The 24,887-nt window shown below is 40.0% G+C and overlaps 1 protein-coding gene across 1 annotated transcript in view; it reads left to right on the top strand.

Moving 5' to 3' along the window:
- LOC308267759 (S-adenosyl-L-methionine-dependent tRNA 4-demethylwyosine synthase TYW1) overlaps nt 1-24,887 on the top strand; it is a gene marked incomplete at its 3' end in the record, with an annotated part of 138,017 nt that overhangs the window by 82,163 nt on the left and 30,967 nt on the right. The window contains exon 6 of the mRNA XM_080702667.1: nt 18,445-18,555. Within this exon, the coding sequence (XP_080558793.1) occupies nt 18,445-18,555 (111 nt within the window). The remainder of the gene's footprint in view (nt 1-18,444; nt 18,556-24,887) is intronic.

Raw genomic sequence — 24,887 nt, 5'->3', positions numbered from 1 at the left:
TAGGGCTGGGGTGTAGTTTGCAGGTAGAATGTCTCTGGATTCAATCCCAAGTAACCTCCCCAAATTTCAACATTACAACATAAAAATTACTACTTGTCATTAACTGTTTTCTAGAATAGTTGCCAGTGAGAACAAGGATACAAAAGAATCAGCTACATATTCTTTTTTTAAACTTTTTTATTGGTGCATTATATTCATACATCATATTGGGGTAAAAACTTGTGTGGACATACATGTACACATCACCCATTTAGCCCCTACCCAATTCCCACCCCATTCCCTCCCTGTCCCTCCTTCCCATGCTTGCCTTAGTGGTTGACTTCGATATGTTTAAGTACATTGTGTGTTTTCGAAAATTTCCTTCTTCCCTCCTCCCCTCCCCTCACTTAGGTTGTCTTGTTTGCTCCTCTATAGGATATTCTTTTTCATCTAGAGTTCCTCCTATGACCCATTTCTCCTTAGCTTTCACATAATTAGGGAAAGCATCTGATTTCTTATTTTTTGTGACTGACTAATCTTACTTAGCTAATGTCCTCCAGTTCCATCTATTTCCCTGAAAATGATGTAATTGAGTTTTTTTTAATGACTGAGTAAACTTCCATTGTGTACATATCCCACAGTTTTGAATCCATTCATCTGTTGATGGACATCTTGGCTGGTTCCATAGTTTGGCTGTGGTGAATTGTGCAGCTATGAATATAGATATACATGCATTAGTTTGGTAGTTTGGTTTCCTTTCTTTTGGGTACATACCCAAAAGTGGTATTGCTGGATCAAATGGTAGATTTATTCCCATTCTTCTGAGGATTCTCCATACTGTTTTCCAGAGTGGTTGGACTAATTTGCAATCCCACCAACAACATTTTAGAATTCCCACTTCTCCACATCCTCGCCAGCATTTGTTGTTTGTGTTTTGAGTGATTGCCATTCTAGTTGGAGTTAGGTGAAGTCTCAGGGTAGTTCTGATTTGCATCCCTCTGATTGTCAATGATGTTGAGCATTTTCTCATGCATTTATTGGCCATTTGAATTTCTTCTTTCGTGAAGTGTCTATTTAGTTTGCTTGCCCATTTTTTGATTGGATGATTTGTTTTTTAGTGTTGAGTTTCTTGAGTTCTATGTGTATTCTAGATATTAGTCCTCTATTGGAGGTGTAGGTGGCAAAAATCTTTTCCCATTCTATTGGCTCTCAGTTGAGGTTCTTTTTTTTTCTTTTTGCGGGTCTGGAGATGGAACCCAGGGGCATTCAACCTCCAAGCTACACACCCTGCCCTATTTTTTATTCGTTATTTTGAAACGGGGGTTTCACTGAGTTGCAGAGGGCCTCATTAAGTAGCTGAGGCTGTCCGCGAACGGTGATCCTCCTGTCTCAGCCTCCTGAATGCTGGGATTACAAGCGTGCACCACCACACCCAGCTTCGGTTGAGGTTCTTGACAGTTTCCTTTGCTGAACAGAAGCTCTTCAGTTTCATGCAATTCCACATATTGATTATGCATTTGTTTTTGGAGTGATCATCTTCTAGGAGCGAGATTCTATTCTCCAGGTCGTCTAATCGATTGTTTATAGTTTGAATTGATGTTTTTACATCAATGATTGCATCCTTTATTTCTTCTGGACTCTCTAAATTCTATTTGGAGGTCCTGTATTATTTCTACAGTTATATTCCTGATTTGATCTTCTGGAGATCTCTGAATTTCTGTGTTATCAGGTTCTAATATTGTGGGGTTGTGGGCGTTCATTGCTCCATTGTTGTTCCTCTTTCCCATGATTTCAGAAGTTTGTGCCTTCTCTGGGTTCTTCCCCTGGTCACCACAACTTCACTTAAGGTGTTCTGGACCTGAGTTTGTGATAATCTCAGCCGCCACTACTCCTTTACTGTGTTGTATCGCTCAGACCCAGGGAGTTAATGGAGGCTGTGTGAGACCATGGGGGTGCCGGGCTGAGTGTTTTCCCACGGGGAGCTGCAACTAGGGTGTGGTATCTGTGCCACTGCTACTCCTTCACTGGTTTGGACTGCAAAATAGACTCAGGGAGATTATCAAAGCTGCCCAAGTCCCTGGGGGTGCAGTGCTGGGATTTCTCCTTTAGGGGCTGTAATTTCACTTATGGTTGTTTTGCTAGCTGATTTAGAGCTGTTACAGGCGTGGTAAACTCGCAGCCCCTGCTGGCAATATGGCACCACTGCCACGCCCTTGGCCTTGAGGTTGACATATTTTTTTCTGGTTTTGAGCTCCGTTCTGAGTCCCTGGAAGGCGTAATGAGCTTGGCCACTAGGAGTTTTAGATGTTCTTTGTGTTGAAAGAACTTCGGAATTATACCCAAATGATCCGCAGCTTCTCACTTCAGCTCCTTATTTACCTTTCTTCTCTGGAGCCTGGTGCTGTGAGGCAAGATGGGGCCGGCGCAGCTCCACCACCTCAATGAGGGCTGGTTTCTTTTCTGGTCTCTGGTTGTTCTTCTAGTCTTCTTTTTTTCTGTCCCTTGTATTTACAGCTTTTATTTATCTGCTGATAGTGTTTTCTGGCTATGAAAAGTGTGGCAATAGAGATCGAGTGTTAGCTGGACTCATAAACGCTGCTTTTTTCAGTCGCCATCTTCTTGGAAGTCAGCTACATATTTCTTTACCTCTCTTCCTTTTCTGAGAATCACCCTGCATTGTATCCTGCTGTTGTTAGGAGTACATACTTCAGATATGTTAGGGTTCAGAAGCACTGTTCTGAGATATTATCTTGCATGTCAGTTACATAGCTTTATCATAAATCATGTAGTCATTCCTTGGGATTGAGCATCTTGACAGTTTATAATGTGTCAGTAACATAAATGAAGCTGAATATCTTATTCATTGCCATTTGTCTACAATTTCTCTCATTCCCATAGGCTAAATTTTTAGAAATTCAATTACCAGGTCAACAGATTTGAATATTTTTCAGTTTCCTTAGTCATGTTGCCATGTTATTTCCCAAAATGTTTGTACTGAATTGTACTCCCACCATCAGTGAATGAGCACGCCTGCCGCACTCAACCTTAGGCAGCATTGAATATTGCTATTTTAAAAAATCTGTGCCAATTTGATAAGCCAAAATGGTACCTTATTACTGCTTCAATTTGCATTTCTTTGATTACCAGTAAGTCAGTACCATATTTTAGGAGACCATTTAATCTTGTTTTGACACAGCCTCAACTAGTTTGTCTTGAATTGCAACTGTCAAGACAAATTATTGGAATTAAGAGCTGTAGACCTGGGATATAATAACCTCATCCCGAATATGCAGCACGGGAGGCTGTCTAAGTAGGAGCGATAGAATCCAACTCATAACCTGGATATATTTTAACATTTTGTAACCATTGCTTTGACAGCTGCTTGCATTCTAAGGTGTTTGTTTCGTTTATTCACTTTAGGAAGTAGGGAAGAGACATTGGAATATTTCCTTTACTTATTTTTATATGTGTGGTCCCAGAGATTGAACCCAGGGCTCTCTAGGAACACACTCTACCACTGAGCTATATCCCCAGCTCTGGGGAAATATTTTTTATATTTTTACTTTTTTGTGGTATTGAGGTTGGAACCCGTGGGCCTTCTACCTCCATGTTACACCTCCAGATCTATTTTATACTTTATTTGGAAACAGGGTCTCACAAAGTTGCAAAGAGCCTCACTAAGCTGCTGAGGCTGGCTTCAAACCTGCGATTCTCCTGTCTCAGCCTCCCAAGTACCGGGATTACAAGCGTGCGCCACCACGCCCAGCCTGGGGAATATTAAAAAAAATAGCAGACAGAATATTTTCTGTATAATATATAAAGACTTCAAAAACTTGAATATCTCCTAGCTCATTTTAAAATTTTTAATAAGCTTTCTTATTGAAGTATGTTATACATAGAAAAGTACACAGATCTTACATAAGCAACTCGGTAAATTATTACAAAATAAACACAACTAGTAAACTGCTCAAGAAGTAATTTTTTCAATTTTTTTTCTACCGGTGATTGAAGTTAGAGGCATTCTACCTCTGAGCTACCCCAGTCCATTTTATTTATTTTTGAAACAAGCTCTCTCCAAATTGCCGAGGGTCTTGCTCAGTTGCTGAGGCTGGTCTTGAACCTGAAATCCTCCTGTGTCAGCCTCTTGAGTAGTGGGATTTCAGGAGTGTGCCACCATGCCAGTTACCCCTGAAAGCCATTCTGACGCAAGGCCATCTAAGAACAGTGAAATATCTGTCAGTTTTCCTTTTCTTTTTCTTTTTTTTTTTTTTTTTTGTGGTACTGGGAGTGGAACTCAGGGACATTCTACCTCCGAGCTACACCCACCCCCAGCCCTATTTTTGATTCTTTATTTTGAAACAGGGTCTCACTGAGTTGCAGTGTGTCTCACTAAGTAGCTGAGGTTGTCTGCGAACCGTGATCCTCCTGTCTCAGCCTCTCAAATGCTGGGATTACAAGTGTGCGCCACCACTCCCGGCTTATCAGTTTTCTTTTTGCAGTGTCTTTTTCTTATTGGTTTATAGAAGTACTTTATATATTCTAGATATGAGTCTCTTTCTATTCTGTGCCTTGTCTCTATTATATTTTTGTGCCTTTTGCCAATTTAAATTTAGTCCAGTTTATCAGTTGGCCTTTTCTCTTGGGTGCATAAGTGGGGATTTTTTCCCCCCTGTATGGGCATGTTTTTGACTCAACATCATTCATTTTTATAAACATCATTTTCTTCCCTGTCCTACAGTGCCAATTTTGTTGTAAGTGATGTATCCATACATTTTTGGCTCTGGTTTTAGAGCCTGTTTTTCCCACTGCTGTACCACTGCCTGTACCGCTCTGCTTTGATCATTTTAGTTTTATTAAGTCCTGTTACCCAGTGGTCTGCATGCTTCACCTGTGTTCTTTCTGAAGACTGACTCGACTGTTCTAGGCCCTTTGTGTTTCTGTGTAGTTGTGCATCATATTGTCAATTTAAAAAAGGCTGCTTAGATTGAGATAGTACTGAATCTATATTCAATTTGGGGAGAGATTACATCTTTACATCAGGGATTGGCAAAGATTTAGCCTTTGCATGCCAAGAGGCAAAAGGAAGGAGGCTGCATAGATGGAGCTCTAGGGAGAGAGAAGAGGCATTTTTACAAATTAGCATTTGAAAATAAAAAATACAGTAACGATGAGGTACCATTTGTCTTTCAGCGCTGTGTGCAACACATTGTGTACTTCTCATTTTTCTTATTCTTTGATCTGCATTTTCAGTTGGTAACTAAGGTTTAAATTGGTTACTTAATTGTTTTTTTGGGGAGTCATTCTATGGGTTTGCTTACTCCTCTTCTGTGAGGAAAGAATGCTTCATTTGGCTACATCACGAGTGATAACTTTGAATTTACTTTGTATTCTTACTTGGATTATTGGAGCAATGTGTTTTGTGGTACACACACAGAATAAAACTTAGATAATTGAAGCCATTTCAAGACAGGTGTGGATTTAGAGAGTCTTTATTAAATTGCTTCATTTCTAATAGTGATTTTAAATGTTTTGTCATTCCATTGCTTTCAGAAGCAAGAGTTATCAGTGGGGGAATGTTTTACAGTTTACAGTGTGTGTGTGTGTGTGTGTGTGTGTGTGTGTGTGCGCGTGCGTGCGCGCGCACGCGCATGTGTACATGTGTGTGTGAAGCAATTCAGATTTAATTTTTTTGACAAGTATACAATTTGGTCAATATTCAATTTGGCTTTATAGATCGAGGAGACAGCACAGGAGGCTGGAGTGATGGTTCTGCTGCTGCTGGTTCAGGTCTGCTGCCTTCCCACGTCAGCATTACTATTGTCTCTGATTTCATTCACTAAATAGAATGTAAATTCCGGGACAATGGCCATTTTGTGTGCTTTGTTCTCTACCATGTCCTCAGCCCTTAGACTAATGTGGGACCTGGTGACTGTCTTTGAGTCAGTGCCCGCAAGAATGAGTGAATCCCTGGTGCTGTGGAGGGCGGTAGTGACGGTGGTGGTTGGAGCTTATTTTTCCCTACTCTCCAGGCCCAGTTTGTCTGTTTGTCTGTTTGGGCTCATTTAATTCTATGGTGGTGCCACGAGATGGACAGACACTATCACTCTCCCAGGTTTAGAGTTGTGGACAGCATGCTGAGCCTCCCACAGCCGACTCCGGAGCCCAGAGGGGTCACTGCTCCTCGCTCCTCTTCCTCTTGTCTCACACGTATTCCTCTTCTCTCTCTCTCTCTCTCTCTCTCTCTCTCTCTCTCTCTCTCTCTCTCTCTTATTCCTACCTTTGTAGGATGTTCTTATCTTGCATCTATCCCATTTCTCCCTGATTCCTTTTCCTAGGCATTTACTTTTTTTTTTTTTTTTTGTACTAGGGATTGAACCCAGGGGCATTCTGCATCTGAACTACATCCTTAGCCTTTTTTTTTTTTTTGTATTGAATAGGGTCTCAGTATGTTGCTGAAGTCCTTGCTAAGTTGCCGAGGCTGTCCTTGAACCTGCCATCCTCCTCTCTCAGCCTCCCAAGTACTGGGATTACAGGTGTGCACCACCATGTCTGGTTTACCTTTGACTTTGACCTAAATTTTCATTCCATGTATTTTCAGTTCATGCATTGCTTCCATCTAAGAAAAAAAAAAAATTAAAACCCAAATTGAAAATCTGCCATAGCAGCCTGACCTCAATGTTAGAGCCGAGCTTTGAGCAATCCTGCCGCTCGGCCCGGCTGCACCTTCAGTGTGATGCTACTTGCAGTGTCTTACCTCCCTCCCATGGCCTGTTTCTGCCCATCCTTGGGAGAGGGAGGAATTCAGACTCAGATGACACAAGACCAGAAAATACATGCAGTTATAACATGCTGGCTTTTATGAACATTATTGTGGCTTGACAGTTTTTGTTTTTAACGAATACCATGGCTTAAAGAGCAAGGAGCTGAAGCGTTAGCCTGGATGAGATAGCAGCATCCCCACTGTGGTTTGGATGCGTTCCCCAAGGCCCGCCTGTCAAAAGCTTGGTCATCAGCCCGTGGTGCTCTTGGGGGTTGATGGAACCTTTGGGATGTGGGGTCCAGTGGGAGGAAGTTAGGGCACTGGGGGGATGCTTTTGAAGAAGGTTTGGGGACCCCAACCCCCTCCTCTCATTATATGCTTTCTGGCCACTGCAAGGTTTCATGAGCTCCCCTCACAACGGCCCCAAAGCCACACACAGGGCCAGCTGCCCACAGACCAAAACTCCTGAGACTATGAGGTTTTATTATCTTGTGCATTTTCTGTGGTAGCAGAAAGCTGACTAATGCAATCTGCGTTTTTATATTCCATAATATTGTACCACTACCATTCCATAGTTTTGTTCCCACTGGGCAGTATGCCACCCACCCATATTAATAACCAACATAGAACCCGTGCAAATTAAAACTACTACCTCAACCTCCAAACTGAAGAAATGTTTAATGTAATCCAGGATCTATTCCTTTATTAATAAAAAAGAAAGCTGAAATAACACCCAGTATTTTTTTTTTTTTTTTTTTTTTTGCAAAGGAAACTTCAGCTGCCACCTTAACCTTATAAGCTACTGTTGTGATATTTTAATTAGTCTAACTGGAGGCTGGCACTCTTTCCTTCTTTAGACTTTAGCAACTGCTTTAACTAATTTTAAACAGACTTCAAACCTCTTCAACTATTTCCTTGTGTGAGCTCCTTACATATATATTGATACCTAAAATATAAAGTTTGTAGTCTGAAATAAAGTCTAATTTAATCAAATGACATTCCTTTTCCAGTAATCTCACAGTGCTATTCTTGGGATTTTTTCTTTTTCTTTTTTGTGGTACTAGAGATTTAACCCAGGGGATTCCACCTCACACACACACCTCCCCCCAGCCCTATTTTTGCCCTTTTTTTTTTTTTTTTGAGCAGGTTTGCTAGGTTGTGGAGTCTCAATACTTGCTGAGGCTGTCCTCAAACTTGTGATCTTCTGGTCTAAGCTTCCCAAGTGCTTGAATTTTAGATATGCGCCACTGCACCTGGCTTGCCCTTGGGAACTTCAGCATGAATATGCTCTAGATAGAAAGGTAAATTAGCCGGGCGTGGTGGTGCATGCCTGTAATCTCTGCACTTGGGAGGCTGAGGCAGGAGGATCACACAGGTTCGAAGCCAACCTCAGCTACTTAGTGCAGCTCTCAGCAACTTAGTGAGACCCTGTTTCTAAGTAAAATTATAAAATAGGTCTGGGAGTATAGCCTGGAGGTAGAAAGCCTCTGGGTTCCATCCCCAGTACCACCAAAAAAAAAAAAAAAAAAAAAAGAAGAAGTAAATTAACAAACCACTATGATTTTTATTGAAAATAATCATGCCGGGCATGGTGGCGCACGCTTGGGAGGCTGAGACAGGAGGATAGCACAGGTTCGAAGCCAGCTACATAATGAGACTCTCAGCAACTTAGTGAGACCCTGTTTAAAAAAAAAAAAAGGATCTGGGAGTATAACCCGGAGGTATATAGCCTCTGGGTTCCACCCCCAGTACCACCAAAAAAAAAAAAAAAAAAAAAGAAAGAAAGAAAAGAATCATTAACTATTTAAACCAAATATAACAAAGAAAAAGCTTACTTTCAAAAGGAAATTAGTTCCCTGATACCTGTATTTTATCATTAAAACTATGTGGTCAATATGTGTATAGGAAAAATTCTCCAATATTTCCATGATGAAAGATGAACGTGTGAGCAGTTTCAATATTGTCTAAGCCTAATCCTCTGACAAGCCATGCTTAAAATTTGAGAGGCTTTAAAATTTTGGCATTTGCGAAAGTTTCTTCTTCCTCAGGGACAACTTACTTTACCAGATAATGTTTAACTCAAATTGGAAAAAGGACATTTGAATCTGTGCGTGCCTTTGAGAAAAGCCTTTTTCCATATTTGCCCTTGGTGAGGGAAATTCTTGCTTGCCGTCTAAGAAAGGACTAGAAAGGAACCCTGACCCTTCTCCCCACCTTTACCTTCCGATTCCTCTTTCTTCATTTCAGTGTTTGGGATGCTCACAAACCAGATGAGACTCCAGCCTCTTTTGAGCCTTGTCTTACTTGTCTTTTCACCGGGCATGTTCTTCTTTGGGCTGAGTACGTGTAGTGCCCGTGTACTCAGCCCACCAGGCCCAGGGTTAACCCAGATGAAGAGCTCTCCCATGGCCCAGTTTTGCTTTTGATCTTGCATGGGGCGGGTGGAATAGCTGTGTGTCGTCTGACTGCCCTTTTCCAGAGAAGTTACTGCACCTATGTTGCTCTTTGTCATTTCCCATCTTGATACTTCCTCTTCTCCATCCAAGGGAAAATTTACAATTACAGCCTATTTTGCATCTTCAGCTCATGTAGATTTGATTGTTTCTGTTTTGGTCTCCCATCCTCCATGCTAAGGTAATGCAAATAGTCTTGACAGATGGGGTCCTGGGACCCCAGAACACAGAGATAACTTCCTAAACACTGGACCCCAAAGTAAACTTGCTATGAAGCAATACCATATAAAATCTATTTTAAAATCCTTTCCAGAGCCGGGTGTGGTGGCGCACGCTTGTAATCCCCGCGCTTGGGAGGCTGAGACAGGAGGATTGCACCAGTTCGAAGCCAGCCTCAGCTACTCAGTGAGGCTCTCGGCAACTTAGTAAGACCCCGTTTCCAAATAAAGTATAAAATAGGCCTGGGAGTATAGCCTGGAGGTAGAAAGCCCCTGGGTTCCACCCCCAGTACCACAAAAATAAATAAGTAAATAAAAATAAAAATCCTTTCCAAGTCAGGTTAACCATCATTTCCTGCACTGGTCTTCTCTAGCCTTCTTTCTCCAACTTTGAGGATAACATCACTCTTTCCTGCTGAGGAAAACTCCATGCCAGAACCAGGAGGGCGGCATATTAACCCTGGATCCAATGACCCTGGTTCTACCACTTGTTCCAGGGACATTATTTCTCCTCATTTTCTTCTATTCATTTTAACCTGGTATTTCTTAAGCTCCTTTTTGTCTTTTTTATGGATTTCCTGGGGGTACTTTAGCAAAAAATTATGAGAGAATCTATATTGCTAGTGTTTTGTTTGATAACCAAGATGCTTATAAGTTATGCTCTTTGAAGCCTTATATTATTAGTTAAGACCCCCTTCTCCATGCACATTACTATATTTATCATATTAACTTTTTTATATAGCATTATTTTCCCCATTACATATATTTTACCCATGTAATAGAGAAATTTTGGGCAGTACAGGCAAAAACAGTTCAGAAATGCAAACAGAAGAAGTTGTTGAGCCTACAGAACAAATAAAAACAATTATTTTAAGGAAAATTTAAAAGCAGGTAGAGAAAAGAGATTATTTTCCAAGGAGCAATGATGTTGATTTCATAGTAGAGCTTTAAAATAAAAAAAGCTCCAAGAAGAAAAAGTGTCTATTTAGGAAATAAAGTAGGCTAAAAATCAATAAGCTGAACATACATGTTAAGAAGTTAGGAGCAGAGCAGCAATTAAACACGAGTGAGGACTTGGCAGGAAATAAAAGATAAGAGCAGAAATTAATGACAAAGAAGGAATCTATAAAATAGAGAAGATTATAAAAAGCAAAAATTGGCTCTTTGTAAAGCCTTATAAAACGAACTCCCTGGCAAGATCAGCCAATGAAATGGAAGACCTAAGTGAGCGGTATTCGGGATGAAAGGGGAAGTCAGTATTGATCCTACAGACACCAAAAAGCAAGAAGATAACTTGAATGTCTTTATGCCAATCAGATTGGAAATTTAGATGAAATGTGTAAGTTATTAGAAAACAAAGCTGAGCCTGGCGTGGCGGCGCACTCTTGTCATCCCCGCGCTTGGGAGGCGGAGACAGGAGGATCGCGCAGGTTCAAAGCCAGCCGCGCCGGCTTGAGAGACCCTGTTTCCAAATAAAAATGTAAAAATAGGTCCGGGAGTGTAGCCCGGAGGTAAAAGGGTTTCCAGGAACCCCAGTACCACCACCCCCCAAAAAGAAAGAAAACAAAGCTGAGTGTACACAAACACACTAAATGAGTTTATAATTATTCAAGAAATTGATTTTATAACTTAAAAAGTTGCCCAAAGAAAACCACAGGTCCAGATGGTTTTACTGTTCCATAAACCAACCCTTCTTGGAAGATCTAACACCAGCCTTACACAACTACTCCCTAAAGGAGTAGGACCACTCTCCAACTCCTTTTGGTAATCCAGAGTAGCTACAGCACTAAATTCTAACATGAATAAGAGAGCGGTTTTTACCTGTAAACATAGAAGCCAAAATCCTAAAGAAAATGTCAGAATTCTAAATACAGCAGTATGTAAAACCACGACAAATTGGCTTTTATTCTAAGAATGCAAATTTTGCTTAATATTCAAAGCTAACCTAAGTTATGGCATAATAAAAAAAAGATGGTAGGACATGCTGGAAAGATACAGAAAAAGAAACTTGATAGAATTCAGTACCTTTTTGTGATTAAAGTCTTTCAGTAAACTAGGAATAAAGAGAAAACCCCAATAAAAAGATTTCTAGGAAAGAGCATCATTCTTCATTAATAAATGTGTAAAACTTTAGTATCCAGAATGAGACAAAGATCCCCTCTATCACCACTTCTGTTTTTATTTTTTTTTAATTTTTAATTTTTTTTTTGTACAAGGGATTGAACCCAAAGGCATTCTGCCTCTGAGTTATACTTCTAGCACTATTTTTTATTCTTTATTTTGAAACAGGGTCTCACTCAGTTGCAGAAGGCCTCACTAAGTAGCTGAGGCTGGCCACGAATCTGTGATCTTCCTGTCTCAGCCTCCCAAGAAGTAGGATTACAAGCATGCGCCACCACACCCGGCTTACCACTTCACTTTAACATGGAACTAGATAGTGCTAAAAGAAAAGGGGGGGAGTTATGATCAGAAAGGAAGATGTCATTCCCAATCACTATATGGGTTCAGTGTCTTTTATCCAAAAGTGTTGGGACCAGAAGTGTTTTGGATTTTTATTCTTTTTTTTTCTTTACTTTTTTGTTTTTCAGAATATTTGCATGTACATAATACGATCTCCTGGGGATGGGACCCACGTAAACATCAAATTCATTTTTGTCTAATAAGCGCCTTACACATGAGCCCAAAGGCAAAATATGTGTAGAAATTCTGCCATAAATCCACACACTAATTTTTTAAAATTATTAAGTATATTTATAAGGTCACTGAATATAAGATTTCTTTATAGAAATCAGCCAGATTTTTATATACCAACAATTAAAAATTTTAGTTAAATATTAATTAAAAGAAGAAAAGTAAAAAGAGACCATGTTATATTGGCTAGGAATAAATCTACAAAAAGAAGTTTGAGTTCTATACATAGAAAATTAAAATATATTATGAAACATTTTAAAGAACCTAAGAAAATGGCATTGTTTTGGAAGATTCAGGATTATGAAAATATTAGTTTTTCCTAAACTAATTATATTCAATCATGGGAGCCCCTAGATACATGTGACTGTTGAGCATTTGAAATGAGGCTACTCTAGCTGGGTGTGGTGGTCCATTCTTGTAATACCAGTACTTGGGAAGCTGAGACAGGAGGATCACAGATTTGAGGCCAGCTTCAGCAGTTAAGTGAAGTCCTCCACAACTTAGACCCTGATTCAAAATAGAGTATAGCTAAGAGGTAGAAAGAACACCCCTGGATTTAATCCCCAATACCCCAAAAATAAAAAAAGAGAGCAAAGTAATGAAGCTACTCTGAATTGAGTTGTACTATTAGTATAAAGTGCACAATGGAGTTCAAAGACAGTATGGAAAAAAGTCTGCTATCCCAGTTATTTTAAAATATTGACTGCTTTTTGAGGTAATATTTGGGGCACGTAAATTAAAATTGGTTTCAGCTCTTTACTTTTTCAGTGTGACTCTTAACACATTTAAGCTTGCACGTGAGCCTTGCACTTTCAGGTCACTTTGTTTCTGTTGACAGCGCTGGGCCCTGGAGTAAATGCTCTTGAGTCGGCATCACAAAGGGTTTATGTTGGTTTGTGGACGTTGATAAGCTGATTTGACCGTTTATGGATTTGTAGAGGGCCAAGAATAGGCGAGATGCTCTTGGTGAAGGACCCCGTGAAAAGGCTTACTTCACCAGAGGATTTCTTAACTCTGGCACCATGGGAATTTAGACTGAGTTAATTCTATGTAGCACGAGGTGGGGGAGCTCTGCTGTCTGTGCGCAGTGCTCAGCCGCAGCCCTGGCCTCCAGCCACTAGATGGCAGTAGCACCCTCGCTTGTGAAAACCCAAACATTTCCTCAAGATGCTTCATATGCATAAATTTATGGAAAGGAGATGCAAAATCATCCCTGTTTGAGAACCGCCATCTCTACTGGATATCAAGTCTCATAGAGTAATTAACGGTTTGATATTTGGACAAGGACAAACATTGGATCAGTGGAACAGAATAGGGAAAATAAAAAGGAAGAAAATAGAGGGTAGACCCTTACATGCATACATACTGACTTTACTGTATTTACCACAATGGAATATCCACATGAAAAATAAGTTTCACCTCTTAACACCACACATAGAAATCAGCCGTGGTGGGTTTTACACAGAAATGTGAAAGACAAAATGATACTTTTAGAAAAAGAATATAAAGGGCTATCTTCATGATTTTACTCTGTGGAAGAATTCCTTAAAGGACACAAGAAACACTAATCACAAAAGAAAAAAAATGATCAAGTGGGATGTGCTAGGATTAGTAATTGTGTTGATCAGAAGATATCAGGAGGAAAGTGGGAAAGAAAGCTATAAAGTTGATGATAAATTTCCAGAGCATTTATAACAAAGCTTTTCTATTCAGAATATATAAAAATTTTTCTTTGTGGTAGTGGGAATTGAACCAAGGGGCATTCTTCTACCAAGCCATACAAGTCCCATTATTTATTTATTTATTTATTTATTTATTTATTTATTTATTTTGCAGTGCTGAGGATGGAACTCAAGTGCATTCTTTCTCTGAGCTATGTGCTCCAGCCCTAGTTTTTATTCTTTATTTTGAAACAGGGTCTCACTGAGTTGTGAAGGGCCTCGCTAAGTAGCAGAGTCTGTCTGCAAAACACGATCCTCTGGGCTCAGCCTCCCGATTTCTGGGATTACAAGCATGCGCCACCACACCCGGCCTTATGGTGTGTGTGTGTGTGTGTGTGGTACTGGGGGTGGAACTCAGGGGCTTTTCTACCTCCAGGCTATACTCCCAGACCTTTTTGTGTGTGTGTGTGTGTGTGTGGTACTGGGGTTCCTGGAAACCCTTCTACCTCCAGGCTACACTCCCAGACCTATTTTATATTTTTATTTGGAAACGGTCTCTTAAGCCAGCGGAGCTGGCTTTGAACCAGCGCGATCCTCCTGTCTCCGCCTCCCAAGCGCGGGTCCCAGACCTATTTTTATACTTTTTTTTTTTTTTTTAAACGGTGTCACTAAGTTGCTGAGAGCCTCACTAAGTAGCCGAGGCTGGCTTCCAACCTGTGTTATCCTCCTGTCTCAGCCTCCCCAAGTGCTGGAATTACAAGCCTGCACCACAATGCCCAGCTCATTTTATTTTTTTTGAAACACAGTTTCACTAAGTTGTGGAGGGCCTCATTAAAGTAGCTGATATCGGCCATGAACCTACAATCCTCCTGTCCCAAGTACTGAGATTACAAGCATGCACCACCATGTCTGGCTTAAAAAATTGTTTAAAAAAAAAAACAGTAGGAGAAAGGCAGATATCCTAATAGAGAAATATTCAGACAAACGAGTACTTAACAAATGTAGAGATCTAAAAGGTCACGGAGCATACTCGGCATCCTTGGTAATCAATCAGGCGCATGCAAAGCAGCGTGACCCCAAGAGTGGTCCAGGTGAAAAGACCAGAGACACTAAGTGTTGTTGAAGGTGAGGAGCAACTAGGTGTACTGCAGACTTGGGTTACTGCAGGTGGAAGTGTGTCAAGACGACTTTGGAAATCATTGTGGCAGTATCTGCTGAAGTTGAATATAAACACATCCTATGACCCAGCATTTCTATATTTAGGTATGTCCTAGAAAATATTTGCACTTATCCATCAAGAAACAAGTTCAGTAACACTCATAGATTTTGTAGGAGACCCAAAGTGTGGGGGTGGGGGGGATCCTTCACTAGTAATATATTCACACAGTAGAAGATAAAGTGGAGATAAAATGTATTTACAGTTTCAGAGCGTGAATGACACTTGTAAACAACAAATTCATCAAAAAAAGGTCAGGCACAAAACAATTTATGCCACAATAGCATTTTATGTAGTCTTCTTAAATAGGCAAAACTAAATTCTAATATTATAAGAGAGAATAGCAGAGTTGTTTTTTCACAATAGTTAAAACCTGAAAATGGTCCAGATGTCTCCCAACAGAAAGTGATTAGGCAAATTACTGTGTATTCATGCAATGGGATATTAATAACAAAGAAAATAAACCCCAACGTGTAGCCAACGTGGATGAATCGAATAAACACACTGTTGAGTGATGGAAGCCAGATATAAAAGGATGTCAGCCGGGCGTGGTGGCGCACGCTTGTAATCCCCGCGCTTGGGAGGCAGAGACAGGAGGATCGCGCAGGTTCGAAGCCAGGCGCGTGCGCTGGCTTAAGAGACCCTGTTTCCAAATAAAAATACAAAATAGGTGTCTGGGAGTGTAGCCCGGAGGTAGAAGGGCTTCCAGGAACCCCAGTACCACCAAAAAAAAAAAAAAAAAAAAAAGGATGTCAGATTCCATTTATATATATTTTAAAAGGCAAAAATAACCTGTAAGTTTAGGTCAGGATATTAGATATCTTTAGGTAAAAGGGGGCGGACAGTGACTGGAGACACCTGGGCGATGTATTTGCCGATAGCCCCTTGAGCTATACATTCATGTTTTGTGCCATACTTTGAGTGTTTATCTCACGATTTTATAAGATCCTGCTCTGGTTCCCAGTGCTGGGGTTCACATCCCAGCTCTGCTGTTTTGCAGCTGTCTGACTTTTGGACAATTCATTCAACAGCTCTTGGGCTCTGTTTCATATTTCTAAAGTGAAGATAGTAGCCAAATCTGCTTTGTAAGCTTTGTTGTGAAGATTAGAAACATTGGAATCTTTGCTGAGTCACAAAGCACTTAGAATAGCCAGCACACAGTAACTGTGCTAAATCCTGCCATTGTTTTTATCATTGATGTCACTGCCAGTTCACTTATTCAGAGGGCTTGTAAACTCCCAGTGAAACGACGTTATGTTTATAAATCTATCCTGGCTCTCCAGAAGGAAAGTTGTTGTTCAGGTGTCAGAAAAATTTACTTTATCTCCTGTTCAACATGTTATTTCATAAATTAATCATTAAGTTCTTAATTGATGCGTTTTATTATAGTAAATGGAATATTAAAAGCCTGTTACTTTGTAATTGGGTATTGCTGGCATGCTAGAGCTGTTACTTGGTGTGACTTATTGCCACCAGACATGGTTCTAAGCTCTACATGAATTAACACTTTCAATCCTGGGTAAAGCCCTCCGTGTTGCACAAAGAGGAAAATACACCAAGTTCCCGCTCTGGCACTTGTTCTGCTTCCAGAGTCCACATGTATTTCAACTCTGTGCTAGGAATGCTGTTGATTTTCATCAGCTAACTAGCCACTTTCTTCTAATCTGTTTTTTTTTTTTTTAGTTGATGGTCTTAGATTTCCAAGAAGCCAGATATATTATTCATAATTATTTTTGTGTGTTCTCCAATAACTCGTGTCCTGACCTTGTTTTTATTATAATTTGCAGGGATATAAGACATTCTTCTGTTAGTCTGAAAGGGAACCAGTCTCTCTCCTCTTTCTCTCTCTCTCTTCCTTCTCTCTCTCTCTTCCTTCTCTCTCTCTCTTCCTTCTCTCTCTCTCTCTCTTTCTCTCTCTCTCTTTCTCTCTCTCTCTCTCTCTCTCTCTCTCTTTCTCCCTCCCTCCCTCCCTCCATCCCTCCTTCCCTGCCTCCCTTCTTTCCTCTCTTTCTCTAACAACTAAGAACTACATGGACTATTGGATAGAAAGTGGTTGTCCTTACATTAAGATGTATTTTAATGGTTTTGATTTGTTCTGATTTGTTTTACAATCAGGGTTGGTTTCTAAACTGTATCAAATGACTTTAGGTATCTATAGAGTCTGACAGTTTTTCTGTGTTGAACTATTAGTAGAATTAATGGTATTACCAGATAGCCTAATATGGAATGATTTTTGCATGCATAAGTATAAGAGATAGGTCTGTAGCTTTCTACTTTTTTTTTTAAAGTTCAGCATTGAAAGAATTCAAGCTACATAAGGGAATATGGGCAATTTCTATCTTTTATTACATTGTGTAATGAAATTCTAAAGAAATTTTTGACTGTATATGAGTAATAGTATTTCTGATGTGTCTCCAAATTTTCTTCATAAACCTCAATTGTTTCTCCTTCCTTTTTTCCTTCCTGCTGTACTGGGGATGGAACCCAGGCGCATTCATACCGAGCTCTACCCTTAGCCCTATTTTTATTCTTTATTTTGAAATACATCTCAGTAAGTTGCATAGGGCTTCACTAAGTTGCTGGGGCTGGCCATGAGCCCACGATCCTCCTGTCTTAGCCTCCCGTGTACTGGGATTACAAGTGTGGGCCACCATGCCCGGTGTGTGATAGCTTTTTAATTAATCAGTTAATTAGTTTTTGTGTATACGCGTGTGGTGCTCAGGATCCAACCCAGGGCCTTGTGCATACTAGGCAAGTACTCTACCAGTGAGCTACATTCCCAGCCCTTTTATTTATTTCACTTTGAGATGGGGTCTCACTAAGTAGCTCAGGCTGGCCTTGCACTTGTGATCCTCCTGCCTCAGCCTTCCCATAGCTGGGATTACAGATCTGCCTCTCCCCGCCCAGCTTGGTGTGAGCTTATTAAGACTTTAATGGCTGCTGTCTATTTGCTTTCCAAAAGCCAGCACTTTTCTTTTGCTTATATGGTAAACAAATGGCAATATTGTCAGTCCATAAATGTGCCCTTTCTGCCAATAAAAAATGCTAAGAGATTATTAAAAGATGAGACAATAGGAAAAAGGACAGGTGTAATGATACGTGTCATTAACAATTCAAAGCTTAAAGGTTATTTGAATTAACTTCCCACAGCCTGAAACTATTTCATCAGTTTGCTATATTTTACTAAATTGAATTCAGGACACATGTGTCATGAAACCCTTGGGTGCCTAACATAGATGTTGTGAAGTATATATTTTCTAATATATCTATGCAGTTGGTAAGGCACACAAGATCTTATTTCTTTGCTGACATTTCTTTTTTCATCTGTTCCCAAAATATAACTTCAATTATTTAAGTTCACGCTGAGTTTTGCCTGACCTGGGTTCTCGATGGATTGGAAATTCTCTAAGGTCAATAGGTGACTTCCACCAAGATTAAAACAAATGTGGCTTTTCCTTTATTTTAGCAACAGCGGACTGTCTACAGACTGACACTTGTAAAATCTTGGAATGTGGATGAACTCCAAGCCTACGCGGAGCTCGTGTCCCTGGGGAACCCTGACTTTATCGAAGTCAAGGTAAGTCCAGTCGGCTGACGCTGGGCTCCTTCACCATGAGGCTTCACTGGCCAAGGGGGAGAGAGAGGGCCGTGGTGTCCTGTTCACTTCTTCACTCAGCAGTGTTGACTGAGAGCCGGGCACCTTTGTAGGCACTGGGGCAAATGGCCGTAAAGAAGACTGCAAGCTCTTGCTCTTGGAGTGGGAGGCACGCTACACAAGATGAGTAGTTCTGCACAGTGACGTTAAGCTGAGAAACAAACTAGTGTTATAGAGAGTACTTGGTTGGCTTTCAAATAAACTTTGTGAAAAATCTCACCGAAGTAGATGGTCTAATAAACTCCCATCTGTGCCCTCCTCACCATCAACAGTGACAACATGGCGCCACTTCCTTCAACTTCTCCTGCCCATTTTTGCAGCTCTTGCCCCAGATTTTTTGAAGTGATCTCTTAACATTATGTCATTTATGCATACTCATGTCATGTTTGTGTCTGTCTGTCTGTCTGTCTCTCTCTCTCTCTCTCTTTTTCTCTCTCTCTCTCACTGCGGATTGACCCTGGGGACATTCTACTCTGAGCTATATGCCCAGCCCTTTTTATTATTTATTTTGAAAAAGGATCTAAAATTTCTTAGGGCTTCTCTAAGTTGCTAAGTCTGTCCTTGAACCTGTGATTCTCGGGTCTCAGCCTTCCAAGTACTGGGATTACAGGAATGTACCATCATGCCTGGCTCATGTACTCTTTTTAAGCAGTTATTTAGAGTACCAGGCTCACAACTAAGAATTTTTAATTTTGGAACACACAGGTTTCAAATTTTACAGATTATTTCTTTTTATTTAAACTTTATTTTTGAATCAGGATACAAATAAGGATCATACATTGTAATTCAATTATTTTTTCACTTAAATTTCTTTTAATCAGTTTCTGTTCCATATGTTTTTCCTCCTTATTTATTTTGTTATAGAAAATCAATCACTTATCCTGACTGGTTCCCTATACTTATATTTGAAATTTTTTTTGATTCCTTTTTCCTCTGTCCCCTCTATTTCCTGTAGATTGATAGATCATGGGAATATTGATCAAATTCAGAGAGGGGTGTGTGTGTGTGTGTGTGTGTGTGTGTGTGTGTGTGTGTGTGTGTTTCATTCAAGAATATTTCATTGGTGATATTACATATCTCTATTTAGAGGCTTATAATATCTTCTTGTCTCTTTCATATTTTTGCCAGTGTTTCTTTAGGATGGATTCTTACAAGTGGATTTCTGGTTCAGAGAGTAAATGCAGATACTGTTTTGCTAGGTATGATGGTTGATTGTTTCAGGAAGGCTTTTCTGAGAAGATGGATTTTTTAGAAAAGTCGGTACCTGAATACTAAGAAGCAAGGCAACACACAAAGGCCGGGATAAGAGTGTTCTGGCAGACGGCACAGCTGCCGCACAGAGGGCCCATATGATTCCAGTGGAGCAGCTGAGGTTGGCCATGTATGTGATTAATCACAGAAGTAGCTGGGGGCTGATTTTATTAGGACTTTTGAGTAAAGATAAAGACATTGGATTTTAAACTAAGTTTAATAGTACTTCTTTTTTTAACTTTATTTTATTTTATTTATTTTATATTTTATTTTTGGTGGTACTGGGGTAGAATGCTCTTGGGTTTGATCCCTAGCACTACCCCCCCCCAACACACACACACACAGAATAACACTTGGGTTTTGGCTTAAGCAATTGTATGGAAGGTGGGACAGTTTACTGGAATAGAGAAAACTGGGCAGTAAGTTTGGGGAGAGTTCTCTGTTGGTTATATTAAATTTGGGATACCTTTTATTTATCCAAGTATAGGTTCAAATAGGCCATAGGTAATATAGGCAGAGTTTGGGGGACAAGGCAGAGCTGAAGACAGTGATTTAGAAATCTCCAGCATGAGATGATAAAGCTGTTGAGTGTTAAGCAGGAACTGGGACCTGAGTGTGGTGGCACATGCTTGTAATCCCAGTACGTGGGAGGCTGAGGAGGAGGATTGCAGGCTCACGGCCAGCCTCAGCAACTTGGCAAGACCCTCCTCAATGGAGTGAGACTCTGTTTCAAAATAAAAATTAAAATACGGCTGGGGGTATAGCTCAGAGGTAGAACACCCTTGGGTTCAAACCCCAGACACACACACACACACACACACACACACACACACACACTTTTGGGTCAATAAGCAAATTGAGAGAAAGTGACAGGACTGGTCACCTTGTCTCTGAAAGCCAGCTCACTTTTCTCGTGTCTGTTTTAGAAACGGTGTGCTCTCTTGGCGTGAGAGGGTGTTTCAGAGTTGTGCAGCTCTCTGCACATTCAGCTCTCTGGGCTCCCGAGGGCTGGGGAGGAGGGAACAGATGTAGTAATGTCAATGAGTATCATTTATCTCTGATCACACCAAAGACATTCTTTTCTTCTCAAATTGCTCTTAAACTGGTCGTGGTGGCACAGGCTTGTGATCCCAGTACTTGGGAGACTGAGACCGGAGGCTTGCAGGTTCATGCTCAGCTTCAGCTACTTAGTGAGACCGTGTTTCAAAATAAAGAATAAAATAGGGCTGGGAGTGTAGCTTGGAGGTAGAAAGCCTCTGAGTTCAGTCCCCAGTACCACACACACAAAAAAATTGCTCTTAATTTCAAAGGTTACTTTTGGCAAGAGCTTTAATGATGAAAAGATAAAAGCACATCTGAAAATATATGTTCTGGTTTAAGAAAAGCTTGCCAGCATCACAGATTAGTGGTGTTTTAATTTATGATTTAGCCATTAAAGAATATTACCTCAAATTATGTTGCAGTAAAAGCTCTATTATTATAAAGCAACTTGGCTGGATGGCTTGGTCACCTTTTTTCTCCCTTCCTACCCCCCCCCCTCCCATCTCCTTGTTTTTTCTCTCTTTTACTCTCAAAGTCATGTTTCCTATAGAGAACAAGGTATTTTAAAATAAAAAAGTCAGTATTATTTCTCTCTCATTTTTTTTTTTCCGGTACTGGTGGTTTAATTCAGGGGCATTCTAGCTCTGAGCTACACCCCCAGCCCTGTTTTTTATTCTTTATTTTGAAACAGGCTCTCACTAAGTTGCAAGAGGGCCTCACTAAGTAGCTGAAGCTGGCGGTGAACCTCAGTCCTCCTGTCTCAGCCTCCCGAATGCTGGGATTACAGCATGAGCCACCACACTCAGCTTAGTAAATATTATTTCTTGAAAGAAGAAATGATATATATCCTTTCTTTTTTTTTTTTTTTGGTGGTACTGGGAGTGGAATCCAGGGGCTTTCTACCTCTGGGTTATACTCCCAGACCTATTTTTTTTTTTATATTTTATTTGGAAACAGGGTCTCACTAAGTTGCTAAGAGCCTACTAAGTAGCTGAAGCTGGCTTTGAACCTGTGCGATCCTCCTGTCTCAGCCTCCCAAGCACGGGGATTACAAGTGTGCGCCACCACGCCCGGCTCCTCATATTTTTTCTTATATAAATATATCTAAATATATATAGTTGAATATGTAATCAAATAACAACTACTATTTTATAGCTTGTTTTGCCCTTTTTTGAATTTTTTTGGTATTTGTGTATAGTGTATATGTGCTGGGATTGAACCCATGGGCACGCTACCTCTGAGTTATATCCTCAGCCGTATCTTATTTTATATCTTAAAACAGGGTCTCGCTAAGTTGCAGAGGTCCTCACTAAGTTGCTGAGGCTGCCATGAACCTGCAGTCTTCTTGTCTCAGCCTCCCAATTACTGAGATTATAAGTGTGCGCCATCATGCCTGGCTTTGTTTTGCCTTTTAATAGTATACTATGTTCTGAAAACATTCCTTTTGCTACTTGGCAAATGGTATAATTTTTCTGATGGGTATTTTATGAGCTTGACATACTATTAACCTTACTAGGAAATAGGTAAAGCCTTCTGCCTCTACCTAGATGTTATATAACAACATAGTTTTTTTTTTTTTCCCAAAAAGTTTTCCACTTTGCAGTTTTATTTTTACATTCAACAGTATTTATTAGTTCTCTTTACGTGCCAGCTTTTGTTAAAACACTGGAGGTTAAAAAAAAGTTTGACACACGTGCTATTTGCAAAATGAATATCTTACTAAACAGGCAGAAACTACAAAAGTAAAATTAACTACTTTGAGAGATACAATAACTTGAACTTGTTAGAGAAATGTGTAACCTACCCACAATTTTAAATGTTTTAAATAATAAAACACAATGTAATTGACAACATTTTGTGCTGCATCAGGGCAAAGTGTAATCATAGCCAGTGTGTCCCTTGAAGAAGACCTCAGGTAGGTGTTCTACAGTGTCAACTGCTAGTCCATTGGGGGATTAGATTACAGGCTTTGTTTGCTCACCTTTCATCTGTTTTGCAAGTTAAGAAAGTGTCTTCCTTTTAAGGTGAAGTAGCCAAAGGGATGTTTTAGAAAATGGTATACAAAGCCAGGCGTGGTCTCGCACGCTTGTAATCCCCGTGCTTGGGAGGTGGAGACGGGAGGATCGCACAGGTTCGAAGCCAGCTGCACTGGCTTAAGAGACCCTGTTTCCAAATAAAAAAGTTTAAAAATGGGTCTGGGAGTGTAGCCCAGAGGTAGAAAGAAGGGTTTCCAGGAACCCCAGTACCACCACCCCCCCCAAAAAAAAAAAAAATATATATATATATAAATATATATATATAAAATATATATATATGGTTTACTATTAAAAGGCAAAACAAGTTGTAGAATAATATTTATTATTTTATTATATTCAACTATATATGCTTAGATTTACTAATATAAGAAAAGCACAGAAAGAAAGATATCTATCACATTAATGGTGTTCTATTCAGGAGAAAGGGAAGGCTTATTAGTTTTACTTTTCATTATTCAGTATTGTGTCAATTCAAAAGGCTGAAATAGAACCTGCAATCCTAGCTCCTTGGGAGGTTAAGGCAGGAGATTACAAATTTGAGGCCAGCCTGAGCAACTTAGCAAGATCCTGCCTAAAAATAAAATAGAAAAAGGTCTGGAAAGCTGGACATGGTGGTGCACGTCTGTAATCCCAGTACTGGGGAGGCTGAGACAGAAGGATTCAAGTTCAAGGCCAACCATGGCATCTTAGCAGAAGTCCAGTTTCAAATTAAAAAAAACAAAAGCCTGGGGGTATAGCTTAGAGGTAGAATGCCCCTGGATTCTGTCCTCAGTACTAAAAGAAAAGGAAGGAAGGGAGGAAGGGAAGGAAAGAGGGCAGGCCTGAGGTGTAGTTCCATTGAGGCCGTAGGTTCTATCTGTAGCACTGTTAAAAAAATAAAATACTGAAATCAGTGAATGGAGAAGGAAGGCACACTTTCCTGTTCAAAAGGATTAAACTACTTAATGTCTACAAAGGCATCTTTTTGGTTGTTTTCTTATGAAGTTTAAAATTTTCTAAAATGGAAGAGTTTTAAAAATAATAAGTCCTCTCCAGAAAACATTTGATGAGAATTGGCAATATGGCAGGCTAAGATAACCTCAAATCCCATTAAAAAAAAAAAAAACACTCAGAAGTTAATATGTTAGGAAAAATGTACTTTTGAGAACAGAGCTGATCTGTCAGGTCTGTGAAGAAAACCCTTAGAATCAGAAGAAAAGAGATTGTCCTGGTGGCACGCCACAGTTACCGCAGGGACAGCACTGGAATTTAAAGACAAGATTTGACCCTTTCACCTTCAGTGACAGGACAGATTAGGAAAAAGTTTGCCCACTGACTCGGGCTAGCATTGGAAGGCTTGCTCTTTACCTGTGCGCTTGGTAAAAAGGAAAGTCTCCCCAGTCTCCCTTTAAACCTCAAAGGGGTTTGGAGTTCAAATTTAATAATCCCTCAGGGTCATGTAAGGGCCCCCAAGGTGTAAAATTAATAACACAAATTGTTCTTAGGCTAGCGCTATGCCTAAGGTTCCCCACAGAAGCATACAATGCCGTTCCTAACCTCTGTATTTCAATCGGGTTCTTATCTTTTTATTGTTAGTTTCTATAATTTTAAAATAGTAACATAAACATGTGTTCAGAGTATTATATTGAACTATTTGCAAATTGCTAAATACATGTTGAGTAAGGCTATCACATCTATGTGTATTCTTTATTCATCTTTTTAAAAAATCATTTTGTCTTCTAACACCGACCTAACTGGATTAGTAAATTGTCTTTCCCTTTTTCTAATTTCTTTATACTTTATCTTTTCACTTTATTTGTGAGCCTAAAGGAAGAAAATCACTATGATTGTATAAGTCATGGTAGTAACACCCTTAGATAGAGAAGAGAGATTGTAAACATAAGAGTGTTGTCTTCAGCCGGAACCCTCAGTGTCTCCTCTCCCAGA

The sequence above is a fragment of the Muscardinus avellanarius genome (assembly GCF_963383645.1).
Source record: "Muscardinus avellanarius genome assembly, chromosome: 10".
Taxonomy (NCBI): Eukaryota; Metazoa; Chordata; class Mammalia; order Rodentia; family Gliridae; genus Muscardinus; species Muscardinus avellanarius.
Note: the sequence above shows the minus strand (reverse complement) of the source record. Positions and strands in the feature narration are given on the sequence as shown.